Genomic DNA, 18,161 nt, shown 5'->3' on the forward strand with positions numbered 1-18,161 from the left:
TGCTGCAGAGAAGAACTGCCCAGTTCACGACAAGGAATTAATTGCGACGAAGTATGCACCTGTCAAGTTCAGGGTTCACATGCTTAGCACAAAGCCGTTCGTGATCTAGACATATCATTCACTGCGACTCAGTCGCCTCATCTCACGCAAAGGATGGCCAGGTGACTCTTCTTCTTCGCAGAATGTAACTTCGCGGTGAATTATAAGCCAGGAAAGGAGAATGCTTTGGCTGTTGCGTAGCCACGCAGGCCAGATTACGAGCTTGCTCATATCACGACGTAACGTCGTCCATTATGGATTTGATCCACGCTGCGTACGTGGATGATGATATGTGCGAGTGCTTATACAGGATCTCGGGGGCAAGGAGCACGGAATGTCGGACAAGAAGTTGTCGTCGCGACTGTGTGCACGGTTGCGCCGATATTCATAGAGTAACGGGTTGCTGTATTATAGAACAGACTTGACGGATACACCACGAAGTGTGGCTCCTCCCAATGGCGATTTGAAGTACCGTATCTTCTATGATGCCCTCGACGCCCCACGTATTGATCACCTCGGTCGTGAAAAGACCTACAGCTCTATCACTGGTGGTCTAAGCTGTATAAATGGATGAGCACCTATGTGCGCACATGTGAGACGTGTCGAAGGGTGAAAACCTCTCCGAATGCGGCGGCGCCGCTAGCCAGTTTGCCGGTACCGTCCGGATGTTGGCAGTACAGGATGAACTAGGTGCTTGACCTGACGAAAGACTCGGCGGGCAACATAGATAGGGTGGTTTTTGTCGACCGTTTGAGCAAAATGGCTCATCTTGCGGCGGCGCCGGACAAATTGACGGTGTCAGTCAAAGACGCTGATTGGATCGTGTCTATCGACATCATGGATCCCCGGAGTCAATTGTCTCCAACAGAGACCCACGCTTTACTGGGAAGCTTCGCTCGACTATCTTTAGGGTGCTAGGCACCAAGCTGGGTATGTCAACAGCAAACCGCCCCGCAAACCGATGGTCAAAGTGAGCGCGTAAGTCGCGTCGTCGATGACGTTTTTCGCAGCGTCTGCACTGAGACTCCGAGGCGCTGGATCGCTATCTTGCTACTCGCAGAGCTTGCGCTGAGCAGTGCAGTGCATTTGCCTACCGGCTACACGCCGTTCGCGACGGAGTTTGTTAATTCTCGCGTCCCGCTGATGCCGCCATCCCATGGTTTAGGGCTTGGTGGGGGAGGAATAGCCGAGCTAGCCGATGTCAGCCCTTTATCTTGTTTGTAAGGAAGTTGATGACTTCCTGTCTACCAGACTGAGTGACTTACGACATGTTTTCGATGCGATGGCTGAAAGCCAAGACATGCAGAAGGAAGATGTAGACGGAAAAAGAAATGCTGAAAACATTGAGGTTGGTGCCTTGCTTTTCTTGAACGCTAAAAACCTTCATATCCATGCCAATTCTGCTGTCTTTAAGACGAAGGTCCGACCACAGTTTATCAGATCCTTTAAAGTTGTGGCCAAGCGGGGCCTTGCGTATACGCTAAATTTCCCGAAACGGGTGCGCACCCACCCCATGTTCTTATGTGGTCTTGCTTAAGCATCCGGTGCAAGTGAACGCGAAAGAATTAGCGCCAGAATGGCGCCCACAGGTGCTCGACCAGCCAGAGGCTGGACCAAATACTGGTTTTGAGCACGTAGTGCAACGATCTTCATCTCCAATGGCGCCAAGCGCTCCACCATCGCATGTAACGACGCATTTGTCTGCTCAACGGCAAGGAGCCGCTCTGACAGAGCGCCATAATACTCAACAAGAAGCAGCCATTGCACAACATGCTCCAAGCTTTCTAGTTTTTTCGCGCGGCGGTACGTGACTCCAGCATGACGCTCAGCGGAGTCCCGATCGCGACGAACCTTGCCCCCAAGAGCTCGAAGAGCTTCGCGAGTCACCGAACGGCGGTCAACTCAATTGTCATCGTCCGCCGCAAACTGTTCTCGGCGAGAATAGTGGTGTTTACTATCACGTGGTACGTCTTGTGGGTCGACGTCGTCGCAAGGTTCAAACCCAGCATCTTGTGAAGTGGCAGGGATACCCTGACTTCGAGAACTCGTGGGGGTTTGAAGAGCCACTTCGGCAAGACTGTCCAGACGTCGTTTGACGCTTATGATTACAGAGATCATGACGTTCCGCGCCGTCGTACGCCCCGCGCTTCTCGGCAATAGCCAGGGAGGCCGAAGGACTATGAGCTGATCTCAAGCTATGACCCTGAGCTGATGTGGTCGCAGAATTACCCGTGTGAGAGACCACAGAGCTTGTGGGAGCGTGATGGATCAACCCATACGTTGCAGGGCGACAATCCGAAAGGAAGTCGGCGACGCGCCTTGAGTTTGACAAACTCCAACCGAAGATGGCGTTCTACGCGCGCACCCAACTCTTTGCGGCTCAACTGTAAGTTGTACAGTGAGGAAAGTTTCGGTGCCGCTGCACCCTTCGCTCAAAGAGCTCTTCGTCATCTGCAGCAGTTTCTCCAGTACGAGCACCACAGGATATGTCCGCATCGAGGGTACAGGAGCGCTTTCTCTTTGAGCACAAAGTCGAGTGCGGTACGTATCCACCAGGAATTCTTGAAGAACCATAAAGCGAGCTCGGGAGCTTTGCAATCGTCATGCTCAGCGTGTGTCATGGTCAGGCGGGGGCGATCACGTAGACCGTGTGATCGCGTCCTTCGCTTCTGTAGCGGGATCCATCGTGCGGATGCCGTACTCCACACGAGGAACTAGGAACGACCGTTTATGATCGCGCATGAAAGTTGATCTGCGAATAGCTTCCAGCTGCTGCTTTGGTGCCCCGTCGAGGTCAGCGGAAGTCGAGAGTTCTGGAAAACGACACGGCGTCCGCAAGATTCAAGCAGAGCTCACGTTGGGACACCTCGCCCTCGTCTTCTTCCCATCCTGGGGAAAGAGTATCCGATTTGTAGCCTACTTCCTCCAAATCCTCGACGAGATAATCCATCTCTGTGTCAGGCGCGGTGCGCGGTCGGGAGTAAACATCGCATTTGCGTTGTTGTCGTGCGATCCTGTCGCTGATAATGCGTGGCGCGTTTATCGGCTACCGAGAGCTTGGGTTGCGCTTCTCTTGAAGCCGCGGAAGTTCTGTCCGAAGTCGCGCCGCGTGAAGGAGACGAAGGGTTCTGCCCGCGGGCGTTCTCGGAACCAGCGAGGCTAGGTGTCCCCTGTGTTCTCGACACAGGGCTCATTGAGCAGAGAAGTTGTGAAGAAGGCCCTGGTTGTGTTATGGTGTCTTAGACACGCGAGCCTCGTTCGAGGCGAAAGCTGATTGTATTAACAATCCTGATGGGGGAGAGTGTAACGGATTCTGGTATGAATGGTGTATGCTACGCAAGATAATGTAATCACACAAAAGTGCGGCTACATTTGAACAAGAAGTATGTACGTGGCTGGAACAGCCAGTAGTTATACATCTAATTAGCATATACTATATAGATTGGAAAACCTACAGAATTAGATATTGACGGCTTTGCCGCAAATAAAAACGGGACATACAGTTAACATTCAAAACGGAAGAAGGTTGCAGATACTCTTGGAGTAAGTGGATTGCAATCCGCTACACTCGTTCTGGTTCTAAGTATAGAACGAAGGTCACCGACCTTAACCAAGCTTTCGTCAAGCGAAAGAGCTACGGCAGCACCGCTGCATCATTTGTGGCGCGGAGGTAGCTTCTGACATACAACCACTGCAAAGTGAGGCGACTAAAGTCTCAATGATTCCTGCCCTTGCAGTCGGACATGTTTGGTTCACTGAGCTAGATCCAGATCGCCGTATGCTGTCGTGAAGTTTTTTTTTGCTGCGAGGAGCTGGTACGGAGTACGCAACTCGTTTTGAAAATAGCAAAGTGCAAATAACGCGTGTTGTAACCTGTTTTGCTATATGACACTCAGTGAGGACATAGGTGCTGGGTTGGTACACGGACAGTCGACATGAACGCTATCATCGCTGCTCACTGTGCACAGCGCGTAGATCGGACGCTGGCATTTCTAAAGCAAGGCGCAGAAGTACCAATAAAGTTAACTCTTATGAAGTATCATGGTCACCATTAACGTGTATATCCGCGGGACATGAGGGAGGCTGCGCACCTCTTTTTAATCAGCACACAGGAGTTTATCATTATACGTAGAAAAGCATATATATTCGGTATTAGTTAAAACTCTCTTTTTACATTGTTCTCTCGTTTCACATGACTTTACTTGTAATGTATATTATTTTTGAGGTTACAGGCTTATAGAGACCTTGCTACTTGTAATGCCATCCATTGTGCGTCTGTTAATGCGGACTCGTAGAGTCAAGGTCAAGCTTTGCTGGAGCGTGGCGCGCGGCAACCTCCCCGCATAGATAGTCAATTTCTTAGTATTGCAAATATTACAATTGTTTCGAGCATAGTAAGTTGCTAAGCAAGCATTTTACTTGAGGTCCGAGGACTAGACATTTACCCCTATGAATATTTGGGTACTTCACACCAAACTTAAAAGTTGCAACCGGTTTACTATCCGGACAGGTTGTTTTCTGCACCACTTTCTTCTCAAGAGAACAACTGACTTAAACTGTGTGCTTGATGGGAACAGAATTGTGGTAGATTCCCAATGGACGTCGCCATGACTAAGGCGCAACAGTATGCGGACGAAGAACAAAAGGCGAGCAATAGCATAAATGTGCAAGTAGGAGATGCGTCTACGGGCGCCGTGCACGCTGTAACATTGAATTCAACCCAGTACGTAACCCAATTTAAATGGGACTTGCATTTTAAGGCTAAATTTGCTCATGAAATCCTCAAATAATTTGTCTTACTAGCGTTGCAATAGAAGAGCTACGTGAGGTTCTGGAACGACTTAGCGGCGTGCCTGTAGCCGATCAGATTCTGCTGGGAGGTCCGCCCTTTGCACGGCTGGATCCGCGTCGCACCATTGAGTATTATGGATTACCAGCAGTAAGCAATAATACGTATTGTTGACGTAGGGTCGGTGGAAAGTAAGTGCTTACTATCTTATGTGTAGAAGAATAAAGAAGTATTTCTATACGATCGTCGTCTGCTGTCACAAGATGCAGCCATGTCTATACCCACATCGGCAGCTTTAGCTCCAATCCATGCCGACTGTACGATACACTAGTTTTAATGCTCGACTAGAATGCTAATGTTTCTTTTGGTAGTGCCATCGCAGCCAATGGCTTCATCTGAAGGCTCAAAGATGCTCAGTGAAAGTTCACATCCAATGATGCGAGCACTGGCGGAATATGAAGGCTATTTCCAATTGCAGGTTAGTCAGAGTGAGGCGCTGGGGAGCTGTACTCGAGCAAACATTACAGCGAGTGAGCAAAGCACACATGAATTGCAGGTTCAGGAGGGAGCCGTTGCCGCTGCTATTGCGAATTTGGATCTGTTCAAAAACTCGATGATGAAACACTTTGCTCCGTTTTGGGACGATTTTCAGGCTACGATTGATAAACACGAGCGCCTGCTAAGCCGATTTGATAGTTATCTTGAGGCGCTGGCGACGGTCAAGCTACATCCAGCGCTACAACAAGATGAGCGGAAGACGCTTCATGACTGTGTACCTGTTGACAAGGAGCGGGAATGGGCGGTGCAGTGCGAAAAATCCCACACTCATGTGCGAGCACAAGTCATGAAACTTCGACAGGTGCACGATGAAATTTGTAATGAGGTCACAGACATGTTGGCTGCACATGCAAACACATGTGGGGAGCTTGACGAAGCAAGCATGGAATTAGAACAGATGAAAGTATTAGAGGACAAGCAAATGGTCATTACAAACACCTTGCGCGACAATCTACGTTACGTGCTCAACAGCTTAGAGGAGACGTCGTCAATAGCGAGTGGAAGTAATCCGTTGCAGGCGTCTACGAATGCTTTAGACGTTTGTCGGCGCATTGACGCGTTATACCAAAGCCAACAAAATATGGTAGGAGATTGCAGTCTTCCATGTTTCGTTCTTACACTGATACTTAAGGTTTTTGAAGGTTCCTAACGCACAACATCTGGTGAACGAAGTCGTGGCTCGGGTGAATAAAATTGCTAGTAAGAAAGCTGCGACGTATTCAAGAGTGCTTTCAACACTGCGTAAAATTTCAATTTCACAGTCGAAGATTCGAGACTTTGAAAATTCGCTGACAGTTTTTCGCGAGGCGCTAGCTGCTCAAAAAAAGTATTTTAATGAACTGGAGCATTTGGAGAAGCTACCAGGTATAAAGATGAAAAGTACGTGTGATGTGTATTTCGTGCTGACTTTGTGCGGCAGAATCGTATGCGGCCTGTTTGAAGGAAATCTCTAGGCGTCTAAAATATGGACACGTCTTTTCGGATCGTATTCAGTCTATGGCAGAGGAACTTGCCCAGTTGCGTGAGGATGAGGTGACTGTAATTCTTGGGAATTTACTATTAGGTAAACTCGAGCTTATCTTCCGCTGATTAGGTGCAACACCGTGAGATTTTTTTACGCAGCTATGGCCAGCATTTGCCTCGCGATTTCGTTGCGGGACTAGCAGAAAAGCCTTCTCATTGTGAATTTCGCATGCGTCCATTTGATCAAAGCCTTCCAGTTATTGAAGATGAGCAAAAACCTGACTCATATGGAGATAAAGAACGGTCTTTGTCGGACGAATTTGTAGATTGTGAGGATCCCTCGTCGGAATCAAATAAAATCGCTGAAAATTTGCAGGAACGATGCAAGGAACTGGAGGCGCGAGTGCTGGAGCTTACAACAAAATTGGAGCAGGCAAATAAGCATTCATACTTTGATGGTTCTGGCAGCGAATCGATCGCTCGGTCTGACATATCAAAAACCAGCGCACGGGAATATGGCAGTTCGTGCGAATTTCCGTTAGTTATGGCGCTAGCAGAGACTGCAAGTGGTATGACTAGCGTATCAGAAGTCAATCGGTCTAACCCTCTTGACCAAGAGCTAGCAACTGTGAGGCGAAACATCGGTAAGGATGGCAATTTGATAGCGCTTGTATAAGAATGGATTCACTATAATGCTGGTTGATTTCATGGGTCAGACAATGAAAAGAAAGACGCATTAATTGCCAAACTGGAGGTGCGTTGCCAACATGTCGAAAATTGATAATGACTTAACTTTTGTGCATTTTGTCGATTTTGCAGATTGAAAATCAGCAATTCTTGCTTAACGCGGCAGCTTTTGAAGAATATCCTTTCTACCATTTTATATTTGCATGCTGTGTGGCATTTTATCTGTTGACTGTTGTTTTCCTTAACCGCGTATTGCCTATTTGATGCTATTTTTTTGTTTTTTACGGAGATTCAGGAGCGATCAAAGCATGAAAAACAGCTCAAGGAAAATCAATCCATGTTACAGCAAACACTTACTGAACTAGAAAGCACGGCTCGAAGTCAGCGTAATCTATTGGCAAGAGTATTGAGACTTCTTCAGCTTCCCGTCGAACCGCAAAGCTTAGAAAATGAACACATCGATGCGTATCTGGAAACCAATTTTGATGTCATTGAGAAACGTGTGGAGGAGCTTTTGACAAGCGCCGAGTCGGAAGCGGTAAGGCATCTTCGATATATTGCATCATTGTATTTTACTGACTTATCGATCATTGGATCATCGGATGCTCCAGTCGGAACTTTCTAAGCGGCGGTCCGATCTTAGCTTGGTGGAGTCCGAGCTTGATACGAAGGACTCATTTAAAATATCTTTTCGAAGCTTCTCTGTGAATGACCTGGCACTTTTTTTGCCTACATCAGCGCCTGGGAGCGAAGCACAGCGTGTTTATCTAGCCTTTCACCTTGGTTGTCCCCATCGTTTTCTTTCAGAAGAATCCATTTCATCATTTAGCCATGACGGTCAAAGGTGCGTACATCAATGCTTGATTAGCTTGCTTCATGTCTGCTAACTTTTGTTATATGCTAGATACCCGGACTATGTTGTTGGCCGTATCGTGCTTATTGACGAGCAGATAGCAACGGAAGTCAGTAACCCGTTCGCACTTCACCTTGGGACAACATTTTACGTCTTGACGGTCGCAAGTCTCCACGAAGGTTGAAAACCTTTTAATTTTTACAAATATTCACAAACTCATAAACTGCCAATAACTGGCTCATCAAAATATGACTACTATATACTTTTTGTATCGTTTTGTACTAATTCCTCGCATAGCCATCTTTGCTTCTCATAATTTCAAAGCCACCAGCTCTCATGGATGCTCAGCAGTCGAAAGCAGCCGAGGCTATAACGGCCAAGCGTGCCGCCGAGCAATTCGATCGAGAATTTCAGCGCTACACAACCAAACAGGTGGGCTTGTTCTCGATCATGATACGATTTGATGTTAACTTTGATGCGGTAACAATATCTACAGTCCGTTAAAAGCGCGCGCGCTGTTGCCCTAGCTCGAGCTGAGCTTGCCAAGTACAATGCGCTAGTTTTTCAAGATAAGAAGTTAGAAGACGCAGGTATCATGAAAGGTCGACTGTCTCCAGAGATGCGTGCCATTTATGAGAAGAAGATTAAGGATATCGAGAACGCATTGGACACGTTTCACCTGTCTGTGGCAGGTTACAATCGTACCAAGGCGCTTTTAAGCTTCGTACTGCTTGTGGCTTTTGCACTTATGATGTTCTTTCAACCATGGGCCAAGCATTTTAACGACTCTGACGATCTGACATACGAGGAATACGAAGCGCTAGAGGAGGAGTCGAGCGAGACGTTGAAAGACAACGTTGGTCTCAGTGATGAGCTTTAATGCTTACTTTTCCTATATACGTGGATTGGTTACTCAAGTATTATTTTGGCTACAAAATTGACATTAACGGTTCATCCTATAATAATTTATTACCCCTTGAGCATTAAACGTCGCTTGCACGTTTCTTAAGCTGCAAACTAACCGAGCCCGACATGGTACCAGTGTGTTGTCCACCATTGGCCAGTTGTACGACAAAATTGTCTCTTCCGTCACGCGAATCATCGCTACCATCATTCGAAGGTTGGGGAATGCAGATGACGCCTTGACCAAAACATGGTCCTTGAGCGCCAGCATGCACCTTGATGGCTACATGCATGTTACCTGTTGGTCGCGCGAACGTACCATGTCTGATTCCATTGCGCACGAAGTCCGACCACTTGACGTGAGCTACGTTCGTCTTACATAACAGACGATCGGTATTTTCAAAATACACACCACCACTCATCGAGTCTGCAAGCTCCAAGAGTTTGCGCTGAGCTGAAAAAATGTCTTCCGATGGTAATGGAAAGACAATAGTGACTACAGCTTGGTGTGCATGACGATCCAAAGTCGAAAACCGCCGATCCAGATCGATTGAGTTGCTTTTAGAAGCATTAGAAAAGTCAGTTGCTGTACGTGGTTGCCATGAAATACTGGCAAAGTTTAATTGAAGCTGACATTCGAGCACTCCGCTAACATCCTGCATGCGCTGGAGCATTTTGTTGGCCAATTCAATCTCAACGGGTAAAAAGTCACGGTTGACAAGAGCTTGGAATACTGCGAGCACCGGCTTATGATCCGAGCAATCCACGTCTTCACATGAAGCATACACAACACATCGTAGTCGGTGGCGCATATCTGCTTGGGAAAAGTAGAGTATACGATCCGTGTAAGATGGAATGCGCAAGCCATGACCTTCGACGGCAGTCGTGTAACACTTCCTTAAGTCCTCAAAACGCCAATTACAAGTATTCAAGTTTAACGCTGTCCCACGCACACGTCGGAATGTAGGTGGAAACGCAATTTTAGCCTCTCTGAAGCCGTAAAAAATCTGTCCGTCTTGCATACCTGTACGCAGCTCATCGTGAGCAAGCACATCATCCCATACGAAGCAATCGTCGTCCACAAGCTCACAGTCAGCGGAAAATTGAGCGCTACCGCTGCTACCATTCGACGAAGCAAACACGGACGAGGTGCTTTTGACATTGCGCTCCAACATACTTACATCAAGGTCATTGCTGTCTCTGTCGCTGCTACCCGAACTTCCAAGGCCGAGCGAACTGCTAAAGCCATAACATTTCATGGGACTCCACCGTTTTCCCAAAAGCCCTCGACGCAAGCTGCGAGTTTGCTTCATTGGCGCAGGATGTGCGGTTTCACACTGTCGTACTTTCGTTATGAGCTCTAATATAGTGTCAGTCGTTGCTTGGCGCTGAGTCAATCTATAATTTAGATCACCTAGAACGAAGCTGTGGTGGTGCACGTACGGAAACTCAAAGCCCACGTCTTCTAAATTTAAGTGCAGCTCTTTCAAAATATCTTGCGAGTCGCGATTCCGCCGTCGTACGTTTGATTTTCCCTGTTTTGAAGTAAATGAGCACATGAGTTCTTTTTTCCACCATCAACACAACTATGTGCGACTCATTACCTTGGGATCCGACGACAAATGACATCCGACAAAAGCAAACGAGGTGTCAAAATATCGGAATGCAAAGCCAACAGCGCCTTTGTTTGAAGCACGACCGAGGACCAGCGATTTTCCAACATTAACTTCTTGTTGTACTACAGGTGGCATGTAGAAAGCGCCGCTATCCACATCGATTGATTTGATTAGTACTGTTATTGCAATGTGTCCATGATAGCCCAATGACGTATTCTTGCTACCAATTTCGCGGTGATATTGGTAAAACTTCGATGCCTTACGAATAGGTCCTGTAGTTGCTGGTTCAGGACGTCCACCCTCCAGGTGCTGGCAAATTAAACTGCGAGTATGCGTCAGATGCAGACACTCCTGCAATCCAATAACGTAAATGTCATGTCCAAGCGGAATCCACTTGGCAAGCTGCGCAGGCGTGAGTCTAGCTTCCCCCATGTTAAATGTAGATACAAAAATAGTAGCAGGCTTACGATAATGCTGAACTAGACTGTAATCAGTGCATACGTCTGTCGATGGGAACGATGGGGGGCAAACGAACTTGAGCGTTGACGAGACCGACGAATTGCACACGATAATTCGATTGAGCTTTGTGAGTAAGCCTCCATAGATGATAGCAGTTGCCAAGCCTTGTGTGCAAACGGTCACCTGCATTAGAAGTGCCACCGCAAATCTTGCCGAGCCCAATTCGTCGTCAAATACTGTTCAACATAGTGATGCAGATCCATGTCAACACAGTTTGTGCACGATATATTTATCGTTATGCAATCATACTCACGTCGAAAAACTGTACTAGGGGTCCAAAGTACGACAAAGGTGGCGATGTATATTCGTAGCTTGGACGTAATGATCGCCCACGACTCTTGTGCTTCTAAGTTGGCATGACGAAAGTCGCGTGTCATGCGATTATGCGTGACCCAAAGAATGACGGAGATATAGAGAATTGCTAGTATAACAAAGAGGTAGAAGGACCAAAGCCGCTTGGCGCGCGACTCGACCCAGCAGTAGAATGTAGCATCCCCAAACAATCTGGCGACGTAGAGCGCGATACTACACGTCACAGCGGGTACAAACGCCAACAACACATACAGCTTAAATCTGCTTTTTAGTCGTGCTTCGCTGTCTCTATACACGATCCGCCGGTAGAAGCAATGGGCGATAGCTGCATTCCAAAAGACTGACATGAGGCCAAATACATGCAAAACAAAGGCCTGGATATTGCAGATCACAGTGACGTCTTCAGTGGCCGAGATTGGGTTGCCAAACATCTTTGGAAAGGTCAAACCTGCATCAAGCACCGAGAGGACGACCACCATCTTTTGTACCATTGAGACGCCACTATGTAATCTAGCAGTTTTGTAATGATGTCGAATGATGTACAAGCACCCAATGAGCGACAGCGCGCAGCAGCTCAAAATGACTGCATGCACCACATCCAACTGTGACGACGAAAGCTCCGAATGCTCGTCTTGCAACAAGCGGAGTGTCATGTGGTCCCCGGCTGTCAGCGTTATGGGACCCCGTGATGCACGACTTGAATGTGTTATGTTGATCTGCTAAATAATAAAGACGGATATTAGCTTGTGCAGCTACAGTACGCGTCAGTGGGGCAAGATGTCGACATACGTAGATAATATTTAAGTAAGTGGCATAGACGTGTGCTTAGGAGTTTTTAGTCCGGGTCGCAGCTTTAATGTGGCTAACGCTTCGGATACGTTGGCTAGCAATGGATTAAAGTTTTGTAAATCAAGTCCTCATGATAATCACGCTGATCATCGGAAGTCGCAGCAGCATCGCGTGTACTCGCCGCCCGATATTGTTGTTCACCGTAAAGATACAATCTAAGCATAAGTTGGCTTAATAATTCACTTTTACGCACAGTTGCAAAACCTCTCGCACTATACACTATCATTATTCGTAATTCAGGGTGCTATTGATAGATGGCTTCACCTGGATCTGGGTTGATGAGGTCGAAGTGAACAAATTAAATGTTCTAGCAAAAAGCTACGCTTTCTGTCGAACACTACGCATGTGAGCATTTCATTGCTCTAGGTACAAAATACCGGTTAGAGCCTGGCATGCGTAATCATAAGTTACGGAGCTTTGGAATGCATGGAGTTTGTTGATGTACCGCACGTATCTTAAATTCTAATAAGTGTACTGTTGTTGTATAGTAAAACCACAGATTTTTTACTATTGACATACTTTTGTTTGGCCGGATGGATTCACAACATGCGATATACACAGTGTATAAGATCGTGACTCTTACATCTGTGATATGCTTTTTGACCTGCTGTCTGCTTTTGCAATAAATCTTTACCGAATATACAAAATTGCCTATTTAACCCACAATGGTCTGTACTGATATCGATTATGCACAAACCTTCTACAGAAGCAAAAATGACAAGCTTAAAATAAAATGCCAGACAAAGTAGTCTTTTTTATGCCGCATCCATCTAGATGATTTTCATCGTGTACCACCGTACACTTGCTCACTACTGTCTCTCGGAGACGATAGTGACATTAGTATAACGTGTCAAGGTACCAAGCTCAAAAGTGTGGTATCACGATGAAGTAGTATCGATAGTAAAACGGATTTTCAGTTAAACCAACTATATTTTCGACATTGGTTTTCTTAAAATGTTGTTATGGCAGATAAGTACCTGGATATTTAAGAGACGGCTGGGTGAAGAACCCAGTACGGATACTTACGTGGACTACTTGTTGAGCCAATACTTTCTCTGTTCGATGTGGTCGGCAACCCCGTTGCAATTATTAGCATTTGACGTCATTAATACTGTAACGTACCCTGGCAGGAAGGGTGTGGGTTACACAAGATGTGTAATTAAAATTGGTGTGGGTTACATAAGATGATGTGACAGCACAATGGTGTGGCTACACTTTAAACGAGTCAGCACGTGGCTGGAACAGCCAGTATTTTTCCATTTAATCAGGTTTTGCTATATAGGTATGAAAATCTCTGGATTTAAATATAGGCGGCTGTGCCGCGAATAAAACCGAGCACCTTGGGATAAGGCTGTAGTTGCTCTTGGAGTAAGTGGATTGCGATCTGCTACACTCGTATTGGCTCCAAGTATAGAACGTAGGTCACCGACCTTAACCAAGCTTCCTCTAAGCGAAAGAGCTACAGCAGCCCCGCTGCAATTACCTCAAGCTCGATTAGAATGACTCCAATGCGTAACGGGGTTACACGTACCCTTGTATGAAAGGGTGGGTCACACCATCCTGTGTGACCGTACAAAGGTGTGGACTACACAAGTTAGTGTAATTACGCAATGGTGTGGCAACACCGGAACAAAAAGCCACTACGTGGCAGGACTGCCAGAAGATATGCATATTGACTAGATTTTACAATTTAATCAGGACAACCAAATGTTTTAGATATAAGCTGCCCTGCCGCAAAGAAAGCAACTCATTACACTTTCAATTTTGAACCAAAGAGTATTTTTGCCTTGTTTAAGGTTATCGGTACTCTTGGAGGTAGCAGATTGCGATCCGCTACACTCGCACTGGTTCTGGTATAGAACGTAAGGTCGGTGACGTTAGTAAACTTCCTCTAAGCAAAGCCCGCTGCACTTGGCAGCACTCGTAGCTATTATACGCCTGAGTCTTTACGACTAATCCTCCGTGAGGATGGAGCCATACTCCTTTTTGCCCCAAGGCATAAAGAACAGGCTTAATAAGCTGATGTTCCTGCTGGACCTTGAAGGCTTGTTTTACAAGGGCCCGAAGCGATAAACGCGCGCCTAAAGGCGAGCGATGAAAATGCCCTGCTAGAGCGAGCACCAACAGCAGAAGCTTTCGGTGTCGACTGTATCGATAATGTCAATGTCGACGACGGATGACTCCTCCCGGCCCAGGCCGCTCATGATGAGCGTGAAGAGGTTCGAGGGTAACGATGGAGGGGATACTCTGCTCTGGGTAAGCGAGGCTGAGAAAAATATGGCGTCCGCCATGCTCCAAAGCGAGCAACAGCGCGTAGTGCTAGCTATCTCCAAGCTTGGGGGCCAAGCGATAGAATGGAAACTTTGCGTGCGGTGCTTCGACTGAATCTGCGTTCCCATCCTGGAAGGGGCAGAAGCGTCAGCTTTCCGAGTGTTCTCGCCACCTGACCAGGCATATCGCGTGAGAACGCACTTTCTTGCCACCCGACAGGGCAAGAAGGAGTTGTTGGACTTGTCTAACAGTTGAGTAATTTCTTTGCCGGGATGGCGGCTGATCCTCTCAGATGCAATTACAGTGACCGTCTTTATGGAGAGCCTCCGCACTGGCGTCGCCAGAATGAAAGTCTCCCTTGTGCATCCGTCTTCTTTCGAAGAAGTGGTGAGTATGGCATTAAATGCCAAATTTAACTTTAAGTCAGCACGACTTGGTTGGAATGCCCACCCTCAGAGCTCGTCTAACGGACCTGAGTCAATGGATCTCAGCTATGCTAAGAAAGAGGAGGGAGAGCTGAGCTACCCAGTAGTATTTAAACAGCCGACGATGTTTTGTCTGTGGAAACAACCGTCATCATCGGACGGGTGTCCCGCTTCTACCCAGTCTGGTTTGTCGCGAGGAAATGAAAAAGCCCAGTAGGCGCGGGGCACCCTACTGGAGAAGAACTGAGTTCTGTTGTGCCTCAAAGAGGTAGAGGGCAGCAGGGTCCAGCCCCGATGAGTTCCGTGCTCTTCGGGACAAGCCGAGCTTGCTGGTCGTAAAAGCGACCATGAAAGGCTTTGAGAAGCATCGAAGATTCTAATCATTCCCAGGGCGTCGGGAAATACTGTTCGACGTTTTACGATCAAAGTAAGTCAGCTGTATGCTGAGGCGCTGGAAGCGCGGTTGAACGATACCGTCACTGTTTGCTTAGCGACGGGGACTTGTTTCACTGTGCCGAAGGCCCCTGTGGACCTCGGTGTCAAGTTTCCAGATCTTGATAGCGTGGAACGCTGGCTAGTCTTAAACTTGGATGCAAGGTATGACCTTATTCTGGTATGGCATGGCTAAAACACCATTAGCCATGGATTGATTGGAAGTCGAAGACCTTGGGCGCAAAGGACACGTCTCCTGGTGTAGCTTTGAAGATTCATGAATCCACCTCTGCTAGACAGCAGAAGCGCTATTGACGCGGGTACAGGAACGGGACAATCAACGTATATAGGACAAGAGTCCAGTATGACTCGCGGGCTGAGCGTGGAGCGGCAAGTGACCCACTGGGCACTGCTCAAGTAACAACGCAGTTGCTGCACGCCAAGAGTGGCATGGTCGGCCAAGGGCTGAGGCATCGAAGGCGAGGCCCCAGTGATGCACGTGGAGTGGCACGTAACCACTTAGCACCGCTCACGTTACGAAGTAGTTGCTGCATGGCAATAGTGGTATTGTTGGACGAGGTCCGAGGCATCCTGGGTAAGGCCCTTTTTAAGCGCGTGGAGTGAGTGACACGTTATCTACTTATCGAAGACTGCGGAAATAGCAGCTCTTTGTCGGATGTTGTTGATAACACCAAAGCTCCGATGGAGCAGGGAGTGGGGGCACTGAACGACACTGAGAGCGGGTTCCCACTGATCCTACCAGGATGTAAAGCCGCAATAGGGAGGAAACGGTGACGCCGTATGTTATCTACAAGACGCAATGTGTCGACCCTGACTCAGGGTGTGTCTACCGTAGATGATACCGCACAGTAATATACCCTTGTCAACGGATTAACGGGGGAGAAGGACGGCAACGTCACCCTCGAGGTTATTCCCGCGGTGGATGCTTTTCTTGAACTGGACAAAATGTCCGTCGAAGAGTTTGGGGATGCCTTGATGGCAGGCAATTTAGCCGAGGTGGGCATTATACGACCAAACGAGGTGATTAACTCGTCGTCGCTTCTGGATGAAGCTGTCTAAGAGGACACAAGAGGGTGCTGAATGCAAGAAAAGGATCTTCGATCCTAAAAATCCCTCGAATTCGTATTATCCATTGTCTCCAAAGATTCACCGTCGGTCCTGCCTCCGGACCGAGGTGTGCGTCATGAGATTGACTTTGTTCCGAAAAAAAAATACTGCTTGACACACAAATGACCCTGGCCAAGGAGCAGTGCAACATCATTTACGCCTTTTTCCGTGCGAAGCACGACGCAGGAATGGTGTATGAGAGCAAGTCTCTCCATTCGACACCCAGGTTTTGTGTTCGGAAGCCGAACGGCAAGTGGTATATCGATCACGCTTTCAGCACAGACGCCGATTTCTAGGAAGGATGTTCTCTAGAACAATCTGGCTGGCTGTACAAAGTACAGCGCACTCGACTTGGTCGATGGCTATTACAATTTGCTCATGAGGGCAAGCGGTATTCCGCTGACAGCGGTGAGTTAATCGAGCGGGATGCACTTGGAGTGGCTGTTAATGCCCCAAGGGCTGTCAAATGCACCGGCAACATTTAATCGTCTTGTGACGCAATTAGTCAGTCCTCACCGGGTGTATGCAAAAATATACTTAGACTACATCTTCATCAACATTCTTGCGGGGCACGGGAGGACAGACGAGTTAATCCACATTGTCCATTTGAGAGCGGTGATCGAGTGCATGCACAAGAATAAGAATGCCAATAAGTGCACCTTCGGCGCTAAGGAAATCCCCTTTGCAAAGTAATTCATAGGGATGCGTGGCCTTCGAGCGAATCCCTTTAAGATCAAGGCCATTGTGGACTGGCCGACTCCAAAGAACCAAAAGGACATGCGCAAGTGGCTTGGCCTCGCCAACTACTTGCACAAATATAGCGCAAATCATGCGGAAATGGCACGACCATTATCGAATCTCCTTAAATAGGATACGGGGACAGCCTCCTACATGCACCAATATTGACGTTGTCAGATCCCGATCGTCCTTTGAGTGTCGTATGTGATGCTTTGAACGTTGCCGTTGACTATGCACTGCTGCAAGCAGACGCCGAGGGCGAACTCGGGTGATTGCGTTCGAATCTCGCTAGCTTAGGCTGCCGAGAGTAACTACTCAGTACACGACAAGAAATGACTTGCGATGAAGTATGCGCTTGTTTAGTTCAGGGTGCACCTGCTTGGCTTAAAGCCGTTCGTGATCTACCCAGATCATGCGCCATTACGCACTGCGACTCAGTCGCCTTACCGCTTGCAGAGAATGGCCAAATGGCTCTCATTCTTTGCCGAATACAACTTTGAGGTGAAATTAAAGCCATTGGAGCAGAATGCTTTGGCTGATGCGTTGTCACGCAGACCGGACTATGAGCTTTCTCATGTCACGACGGATAAGTCGTCAGTGACGGATTTGATCCGCGCCGCATACGCGGTGATGATATGTGTGAAGAGCTGCTACAGGCTCTCGGAAGCAAGGTGCTCTGAACCTCGGGCAAGAAACTGTCGTCGCGATTGCGCGCTCGGTTACACCAGTATTCGTTGGATAACGGGTTGCTGTATTATGACATCGGTTCGACAGATACGCTACGAGTTGTGGTTCCTCACGATGAGGATTTAAAATACCGTATCTTCTATGAGGCCTACAACAATTTACTCAGTGATCATCTCGGTCGTGAAAAGACGTACAGCTCTGTGAGTCGCCACCAATGGTGGCCCTAGCTGTACAAATGCTCGAGCGCTTATGTGCGCACGCGTGAGACGTTTAAATGGGTTAAACTCTCTCCCAATGCGGCGGCGGCGCTGGCCAATTTACCGGTACCCTCCGGTTGTTGGCAGTCCATGAGGATGAACTTTGTGTTTGGCCTGCCGAAGGACTCGGCGGGC

The 18,161-nt window shown here is 47.7% G+C and overlaps 4 protein-coding genes across 4 annotated transcripts; 2 read left to right on the top strand and 2 right to left on the bottom strand.

Moving 5' to 3' along the window:
* Positions 1-3,924: 3,924 nt before the first annotated feature.
* On the top strand, positions 3,925-4,171 carry PHALS_02585 (uncharacterized protein; the record flags this gene model as incomplete). Its single annotated transcript, XM_024716995.1, has 2 exons — positions 3,925-3,953; positions 4,015-4,171. 2 exons carry the CDS (start codon positions 3,925-3,927, stop codon positions 4,169-4,171), a joined length of 186 nt encoding a protein of 61 aa, XP_024582538.1.
* A 463-nt stretch (positions 4,172-4,634) lies between these two features.
* On the top strand, positions 4,635-8,769 carry PHALS_02586 (hypothetical protein F443_07841; the record flags this gene model as incomplete). The annotated part of the gene is made up of 14 exons (XM_024716996.1): positions 4,635-4,762; positions 4,843-4,978; positions 5,046-5,145; positions 5,200-5,969; positions 6,028-6,250; positions 6,306-6,418; positions 6,480-6,993; positions 7,066-7,103; positions 7,169-7,267; positions 7,332-7,574; positions 7,648-7,880; positions 7,941-8,049; positions 8,214-8,321; positions 8,386-8,769. 14 exons carry the CDS (start codon positions 4,635-4,637, stop codon positions 8,767-8,769), a joined length of 3,198 nt encoding a protein of 1,065 aa, XP_024582539.1.
* Positions 8,770-8,872: 103 nt separating this feature from the next.
* PHALS_02587 (conserved hypothetical protein) lies at positions 8,873-11,693 on the bottom strand (the record flags this gene model as incomplete). Its single annotated transcript, XM_024716997.1, has 6 exons — positions 8,873-10,327; positions 10,397-10,810; positions 10,876-10,882; positions 10,944-11,103; positions 11,181-11,613; positions 11,688-11,693. The coding sequence occupies 6 exons, from the start codon at positions 11,691-11,693 to the stop codon at positions 8,873-8,875; spliced, it is 2,475 nt and encodes an 824-aa protein (XP_024582540.1).
* PHALS_14882 (uncharacterized protein) lies at positions 11,694-12,368 on the bottom strand. The gene has a single exon (XM_036407112.1). It carries the CDS (start codon positions 12,312-12,314, stop codon positions 12,123-12,125), a length of 192 nt encoding a protein of 63 aa, XP_036263369.1. The 5' UTR covers positions 12,315-12,368; the 3' UTR covers positions 11,694-12,122.
* Positions 12,369-18,161: the final 5,793 nt, after the last annotated feature.

The sequence above is a fragment of the Plasmopara halstedii genome, assembly GCF_900000015.1.
Source record: "Plasmopara halstedii genome assembly, contig: Scaffold_2061, whole genome shotgun sequence".
Lineage (NCBI taxonomy): Eukaryota > Oomycota > Peronosporomycetes > Peronosporales > Peronosporaceae > Plasmopara > Plasmopara halstedii.

What these genes read in the sequence shown, in the direction of transcription:
- PHALS_14882 (XM_036407112.1), bottom strand. Translation starts at nt 12,314, where the DNA reads ATGATAGTGTATAGTGCGAGAGGTTTTGCAACTGTGCGTAAAAGTGAA.